The sequence below is a fragment of the Cheilinus undulatus genome, linkage group 23, assembly GCF_018320785.1.
Source record: "Cheilinus undulatus linkage group 23, ASM1832078v1, whole genome shotgun sequence".
Lineage (NCBI taxonomy): Eukaryota > Metazoa > Chordata > Actinopteri > Labriformes > Labridae > Cheilinus > Cheilinus undulatus.
This window is the reverse complement of record NC_054887.1, coordinates 5403267-5411707: the sequence shown is the minus strand read 5'-3', so window position 1 is coordinate 5411707 and position 8441 is coordinate 5403267. Positions and strand designations below refer to the sequence as shown.

Sequence of the window (8441 nt, the reverse complement as noted above, 5' to 3'; positions counted from 1 at the left end):
CGGTAAGTCAACTGGAAACAGCTCTTTTGATTTGGAAGCGTCTTCGTGTTTTCCGGAGCCAGAGTGTTTTGATGTTTTAGGTAATCTTAGGCTGTTACCTAAATTTGATGAAAAAGACCTGGAGACTTTTTTCTCATTGTTTGAGCGTGTTGCAGAGACTAGAAAGTGGCCAGAGTCTGCTCAGACTTTAATGTTGCAGTGCGCACTGACCGGCAGAGCGCAGGAAGCTTATTCAGCTCTGTCCGCGTCAGACAGCCAAAATTATTGCCTTGTAAAGTCTGCTGTGTTAAAAGCTTACGAGGTTGTACCCGAAGCTTATCGCCAACACTTTCGTACATGGAGAAAAGCTGATAAACAAACGCATCTCGAGTTCGCTTGTGATCTAACTGGACATTTTACGCGCTGGTGTTCCACGTTGAAAATAGAAACTTTTGATGATCTGTGTGATTTAATGGAGCAGTTTAAAAATTCAATTCCTGAGAACACTGCACAACATATGAATGATCACAAGGTAAAAAATGTAAATGAAGCAGCTGCCCTGGCTGATGATTACGTGTTGACGCACAGACGCTGTTTTGGTGAGTTGCGCGCTCACAGTGCCAGTTTTAGTGAGCGTGCAGATGCGGATACGGTGAGTTATTCTGTTCCTTTAGGTAAGTCTGACTTCAGAGAGCACAATATGAGAAAATCAGATAAGGTCTGTGACTACTGTCACAAGAAAGGATATTTTAAAGCTGACTGTCTTGCACTTAAAGCTAAAACTAAATCGAGTGGACCTGCGGGGCAGCTAAAAGGTGCCTGTCTTGCTGTGTCTATGCCACAAACACTCACAGTAAAGGTAGAAAGTGTGAATGAGCATGATAAAGCTCTACCTGGTGAATGAGTCCTTCTTGCCTTTTGTTTCTGATGGTCACGTTTCTTTGGTGGGAAGTGATTTAAAAGTTCCTGTTAAAATACTGCGTGACACTGCTGCCTTTGACTCATTCATTCTGGCTTCAGTGTTGCCTTTTTCTGAACAGAGTCACACGGGGTGTTTTGTGCCCTTTTTGGGAATGGGAGTGAAGGTTTTGCAAGTCCCATTGCACAAAGCGATGCTTCATTCTGATCTCTTTCAGGGCCAGATAACAGTTGGGGTGCGTCCTGCGCTGCCAACTGAGGGCATCACACTGGTTTTGGGTAACAGGGTGGTGGGTGGACGTGTCTGGGCCTACGCTCCACCTCCGCCGCCGCCTGTAGTCTCCTCTGTTCTGATGGTGAGGAAACAGCCAGACGAGAATCAGACCAACTTCCCTGAAGTTTTCACCGCGTGTGCGGTAACTCCTTCAGTGACATGTGACACTCATTCAGTCTCTGATCCTGTTAAAATTTAAGGTGAGGTGTCAGATTCGGTGTATTTTTCTCTGACGTCCCTCTCTCAGTTTCGCAGGAAGAGCTAAAGTTGGAGCAGCTTGCAGATTCCTCTCTGGAGGGTTTGTTTGACATGGTGTTGCATGAAGATGAGGTAAAAAATAATTCTCATGGTTATTTTTTGCTGAATGAGCTGTTGGCGAGAAAATGGGTCGCTCATGGAGATGATTTCATTGGAGACCCCATAATCCAAATTGTTGTGCCTGCTAAATTCAGTGAGTCTCATGATGAACCTGGACACTGGGGGTTGGACAAACCTATAACCGGGCCCTCAGGCACTTCTTTTGGCCTCGGTTAAAGAGGGATGTAGCATCTCTTATTAAAACATGTCACACCTGTCAGCTCACAAGCAAACCGAACCAGAGCATTAAGCCCGCTCCTTTGCTCCTGATTCCTGCCGTAAATCAGCCGTTTGAGCATCTCATTATTGATTAAGTCGGACCACTTCCTCGCTCTCGTTCAGGTGCTGTGTATTTGTTGACAGTTATGTGTCAAAGCACCCGTTATCCTGCGGCGTATCCATTACGCATGATCACTGTGCGCGCTCTGTCTCAGTTTATTTCTATATTTGGCATTCCAAAGGTAATCCAGTCGACCAAGGCTCAAATTTTACATCCAATTTGTTCTCTCAAGTGTTGAAACAGCTTCACCTTAAGCACAACAAGGCATGTGCATACCATGCCCAAAGTCAGGGAGCCTTGGAACGTTTCCACCAGTCTTTAAAATCATTGTTGCACTCCTATTGTGTGCAGATGGACAGAGACTGGGAGGAGGGAAATACTGTGGTTAATGTTGGCAGCCAGAGAAGAGACGCAGGAGAGCACAGGCTTCAGCTCTAATGATTTGGTGTTCGGTCACACTGTGCGTGGTCCTTTAAATATTCTGTGTGATCAGTGGAAGGATGCAGAAGCGCCTAAAAAACTTACTATGTGAATGGTTTTCGCCATAGATTATATGCTGCCGGAGAACTGGTGAAGGAAAACTTGACTTTTGCTCAAAATAAAATAAAAAAACTGTACAACCAGCGTGCTGAAGGTCGCGTGTTTAGTGTGGAGGACCAAGTCTTAGCCTTGTTACTTATTAGGACTTCTCCATTTCAGGCTAAGTATTCTGGTCCATATAAAGTGATAAAAATAATATCTGAGCACAACTACATGATTTCTACTCCTGAGCGTTTCAGATGTCACTAGTAAGGATGAGAGTGCTTCAGGACTTATGCACCCTACTTGTTTGGTGGGGAGAGTGTCCGCGATTTATTCTCCACAGTCAGTGTCCACTGAAGAATCAAGGTCGTCCTAGAAACTGAGAGTCCCTGAGTAACCTGCAGGTCCTCGTAGGTCACTTAACTGAGTCCAACCAGGCAGATCTTTGTAATGTAATAAAATCCTTCCCTTCTTTGTTCAGTGACTCCCATGCAGACGCACCTAATTGAGCACGATATTGATGTTGGAAATGCCAGCCAATCAGACAAAGATTCTATCATGTTAATCCTGATGCCGAAATAAAATACATGCTTCATAATGGCATAGCTGAACCTTCTTCTTCCAGTTGGACTTCCTCTTGTCTTTTAGTGCCAAAATCTGACAACACTCTGTAAGGTAAACGCTGTTACAAAGCCAGACTCTGTTCCACTTCCCCGCATGGAGGATTGTGTCGACCAAGTGGGCCACGCCAAATATGTCAGCAAATTCGACCTCGTTAAAGGTTATTGGCAGGTCCCTTTGTCGGGGCGTGCACGGGTATCCACGTTTATTACTCCAAATGGTCTGTACTCTTATAACTTGCGTAAGGCCCCTGCAACATTTCAGAGGTTCATGATAAACGTTTTGTGGGATTTGGAGGGGTGTACTGTCTATTTAGACGACGTGGTTGTCTTTTCGGACACATGGGCTTCTCATGTTGAACGCATGCGTGCGTTGTTCGGCCATCTTGCTGAGGCGCGTCTGACCATTAACCTTGCTAAGTGTGAGTTTGCCAGAGTGACGGTGACGTATCTCGGTTGGGTGGTGGGTCAGGGTGCTGTCCGTACCATTGAGGAAAAAGTTAAAGCAGTGGCATGCTTTCCTGTTCCTACAACTAAAAAAGAGCTTATGCGTTTTCTAGGTCTTTTCGATTATTACAGAAGCTTTTTTGCAGAAATTTTTCTAAGGCAGTCGCACCACTGACCGATTTGCTTAAGGCTAGCGCGACTTTTGAGTGGTCTCCTGTTTGTCAGCAGGCATTTGACAAAGTTAAATCATTGTTGTGTAATGCACCTGTTCTCTCTGCTTCCAGGTTTGATCGTCCCTTTGCGCTCCAGGTTGATGCCAGTCACGTGGGGGTGGGGGCGGTACTGCTGCAGAGCGATGAGTTTGGTATTGAAAAACCAGTGAGCTTCTTCTCCCAAAAGTTAAACTCATACCAACTTAACTGGTCTACCACTGAGAAAGAAGCACTTTTGGGTAAGTTTGTAAATAGTTTAAAGTATTAATGATGAGAAAAAGGTTAGTCGCATACCTGTAGTGGTCCTCACCGATCACAGCCCTCTTATCTTTCTGAACTCATTACAGTGTCCCAATCAAAGACTGGTGAGATGGTCACTACTCCTTCGGTCTCACTGGCTTGATATAAGACACATAAAAGGGTCTGACAATGTGGTGGCAGATGCATTGTCCAGAGCGCCATTGGAGTAAATATAGCCACATGATTTTCCTGTGCTATTTGTTGTTATCTCGTCCCACTTGTTTTTCTCCCCTTACCGCTCTTAAATTGCTCCCAGGTACCAGGTTGCTGAGGTGGGAGGGTGGTGATGTAGGTGTAGGAAGAGGTATTAATAATAAACATTAGGTCAGTTTTCTTGTATTTATTGTAAAAGGGGTAAAGTGACTTTTGGGTAAGTTTGTAAATAGTTTAAAGTATTAATGATGAGTAAAAAGGTTAAAAACAGAACAGATAATTGTTGGACTGATGTCCTAATTACCTAATGTTGTAAAAGTAAACAAACAAACAAACAAACAAAAGAAACGAAATTAGAATTTTGTATCACACTATTATCCTGATTTGTTGAGAATTTGAACTTTCTTGGTTTGAATTTGGGTAATTCCAAATTAAATTTCAGTTTGGTGAGGAATTGTGTGTGATTCCTGGGTGGGAACCCCGTTTTTATGGAGGGGGGTGTGATGGCCTCCTGCCTCTAGGGCCCGCTACTGTTTTGTGTGTTCCCCTTTACTGGTGTTTGTCTGTTCCTGCAGGCTTGGTAGGAAGTGTGCGCCACACCTGGGCGGATCCCCCAGGTGCGTAAGAGCTGGCATTCACATCTCTCCACTCTCTGCTCTACCTGCTGCGATTCCTCGTTCGCACTATGTTTTTGGTTTAGATCATGTGTTAGTTAGTTATCATTTCATTCAGTTGTTAATCTTTTAATTTGTTTTTTCAGCACTAAATTAAGACGACACAATAAACAGTAAAAATATCGGCACCCAAAAAACTAAAATACCTTGATCCATAACCGCCTATGAATTATAGCCGCAAATAGCAGCACTAATGAAAAATCTTTAAATGACTAGCTATTCGTCAGCCATCATCTAGCCATTTCAGCAATCACTGAGCATATCTTAACCAACGTTAGATTGGTTTTACTGACTTTAATATCAAGGTGAGATATATAAAAGTGGCCCCACCATATATTTCTGTATGTGGTCCTCAATGGAAAAAAGTCAGGTCAATAAACAATAAAGTTTTCATGGTAATTTTCATGCTCTGATTATGTGTTATCTGGGTAAACAGGCTGTAACAGGGAAACAACAGCTCAGGTTTACTATAAGGCTGGGTTTTTATGGTCTGTGACTCAGGTCTCACAAGACACTTGTAATCTTGACAAGGAATCTTGTGACATTTTGGTCTCATGAGATCTCGTCGCACCCCTACATACTAAAAAACTTTAGTGATTAATCTAACACTGTAACTCAAATACAGTAAGAAGGCTCTCTGTGGTAGAATGCCTCACCTCATTTGCACATTGCATGAACCAGCTATCTTAAATGATATTATCCACCTCATGTAAGTCTGCCCACATCCTGTCATACTTTATACGTCTGATCATGTCTAGTCAGCATTCTTGCAACCATACTATCAACTCACACAGACTTAGACAGTCTAGAAATAATACCTACAAGAGCTTGTACATATTTAAATCTTATTTTTCAAACTTTTTTCAGTTATATTTAATATTTTGTGTTTAATATTTCATTGAGGTACACTGGGAGCAAAGCTAACCAGAGTCAAATTCCTTCTTTTGTAAGCATCCTTGGCTAAAAAAGTTGATTCTGAATTCCTGATAAAAGAGCAATGCACATTGTTTGGTATGCATGACTTTAAAGGTACAGTGTGTAATAATTTTTTTATAATATGTGCATCCTGGGACAGATTCCAGTGTGACCAGGAAGTGTCTTTTTAGTGCGTTTTTCCTCCATCATGAGAAAATAGCTTAAAAATGCAATTTCTCTTCTTGTCTAAAAAGATTAATGTATTTTAACTTTAATAAATGTAGTTGTCGTTGTGATATTTTAGCTTTAAAACCAAGCGGCAACCTCCGGTCCTGAAAAATGAAGCCAATGTGGAAGTGTAAAAAATTGCAATACTGCGAGTGTCCACTTGAGGCTGGCTGCAGGAACATCAGAAGTCCCATCTGCACACGTTAAACAGCCGGTTTTTACACTAGAAATAAACTGGTTTACAGCCTGGTTCAAAATACCAAACGTGTCTCATTAGCTAGTGTCTTATTGTGCTCTCAGTGTATGAGGGTTGAATTTTTTTGTACCACAATCGTTTGGATTATATTTAGGATAAAACTCACTTCGCACTGATTGGCACGTCTCATTTGATTGACAGATAAAGGCAATGTTTCTGTCAACCTGAATGCTGGCTAGCTGACAGGAAGGCTTCAAAAAGCCGTTTGAGTCTGCCTATTGTAAACAGACGGCTGACGTCAGGGTTTTTCCAGTTCTTTGTACAGTCTAGGTTTAAAACATAAAGATGTTTCAGTTTATTTTCATTTTTATTTTTAACAGCTGACTTTGATGCCACTGTTGATGCAGCCCTGCTTCTGCTGCAGGTGCAGTCACACAGGTGCACGTGTCAGTGGAGTTGTTTTGGCTCCACCTCCATCTCTCCGACATGCCGTCATCTCAATCCTAGAAGAAGAGAGGAATAGAGAGAGGGTCCAAAAGTGTTCCAAGATGACTTAGAGTAAACCTGCTGGTAGCCAAAATAGACCTTGGTTGATTTACTGACAGTAGTTACACTAAAGGATCACAGGACTGGCTTTCTTTGAGCCAGGGATGAAGGCGCAGCTTCTCCAGAGAGGGGCGCAGGTCTGAGTCTTTAGCTAGACACTGGCGCAGCATGTCTTTGCAGTCTGTAGACAAATCTTCACTGACGGATACTTCACCGTCAATGTATTTTTTCATTATAAATTGTCCCATGCCCCAGTGCATCAGCTCATAGAGGACGTCCCCAATCTGCCGCACCGTGGTGGGACCAGCGATGTAGGTGATGCCATCATCGAACATTGCAGGGAAATACTCAGGAGTGCCATCAGATTCTGCCAAATCTTTTGTAAAGCAGCTTATCCCAAAGTCTATCAGCCTGATCCGAGGGGCGTCAGAGTGGGTTTCAATCAGGATGTTATTTAGTTTGATGTCTCTATGGAACACATCCTTTGACTGAAGCTCCAACGCCGCCTCTATCAGCTGCTTCAATATTGGCCGGCTCTCCGTTTCCTTCAAGCCCTCTTCTCTGTCCAGCATATATTCCAGTAGATCAACTGCAGGGACCGGGCGCTCCAGGACCAGGATAAGCTTCTCATCCTCCTCATAGTAGTCCAGGAGGGAAACGGCTGCAGATTTCCCAACCTCTTGTCCGCTGGTCAATCTCTGCAAAACAGCCACCTCCATAGGGATTTCATAATTATGGTACCTGACAAAGTCCTTTTGTATGTGTTTGATGGCCACAGGGATGTGATCTTTCATCCTGTAGCCAGCGTACACAGAACCAAAGGCTCCTTTTCCCAGCAGGTTCATCTGCTGGTACTTTTCCTCAAACGTTAGGTTGTCAGCCTCCCTCTCCTCTGTAGGCTCCAGCGAGGATCTGATGGCCTCCTCTTGTTCGGAGGCCCTCGATCTCTTTCTGGGCTCTTCATCTTCATCAGGACGTTTCCTTTTCTCTTGGATGACGTCCTCTCTAGGAGTGGATGTCTTCTGCCTCTTCTCAGAAGGCTCCTTTGCTGCTTTCTCAGGGGCTTTTCTCTTTTTGGTCTGCTGGTCTGCAGAGCCAGACCTACAGACCGGGTCATCTTCCACACAGTCAGGATCACTCTGGGAATTTTCTACAATCCCTGAAGGAGATGCACACTGGATTGGCATAATCTCCTGAGCGTCACATTTGTTGGAGATATTTAAACCTGTGATACTCTGCTCACTGTCAGAATCGTTCTCGTCTGTTTGCTCAAGAGCAACAAGACGATCGTTGAAGGGCGACGTCGAAGAATTATTCGTAAATGTACTCATCTTGACGATCGTCCAAGTCCAAACACGTGTAAGTGGTGTACGTGAAAGACTGAATCAACGCAATGACTTTGGCTGGTCTGAGACTTCCAAGCTATAACCTCTGGGAACGGAATCTTCGTGCTTTGTGAGGTCACAGAACATGAAAGGTCAAGAATTCCACTGTTGACAGTTCCGGAATGACCATATAAGGGCATTGCCATATTTCCTTTAAGTCATTATAGAGTGGTGCAGGAATGAGTCCAAAAACGCGGAAGTAGGTTTGCATTTTAGCACTTCTGCTTCCCTTGTCTGAAAGTCTATGGGAATTTTGAATGAGTTTTCTGTAAAATGCCTGAAATAAGGTCTGTGGTGAACACAAGTTCAGGAGAATTTAATGTTTTATCCTAAAACATAAAATACATCTGAAACGTGCCCCACCTTTGAATTGTGTATCTTATCACGTCTTAATAAAGGCGGTTGCTAAAAGATAGCTAACAAGGACAACATACG

The 8441-nt window shown here is 43.4% G+C and overlaps 1 protein-coding gene across 1 annotated transcript; it reads right to left on the bottom strand.

The window, feature by feature from the left end:
• Positions 1 to 6683: 6683 nt before the first annotated feature.
• On the bottom strand, positions 6684 to 7952 carry LOC121505767 (serine/threonine-protein kinase pim-1-like). The gene has a single exon (XM_041781322.1). The coding sequence runs from the start codon at positions 7950 to 7952 to the stop codon at positions 6684 to 6686; it is 1269 nt and encodes a 422-aa protein (XP_041637256.1).
• Between the last annotated feature and the right edge of the window lie 489 nt (positions 7953 to 8441).

What these genes read in the sequence shown, in the direction of transcription:
- LOC121505767 (XM_041781322.1), bottom strand. Translation starts at nt 7,952, where the DNA reads ATGAGTACATTTACGAATAATTCTTCGACGTCGCCCTTCAACGATCGT.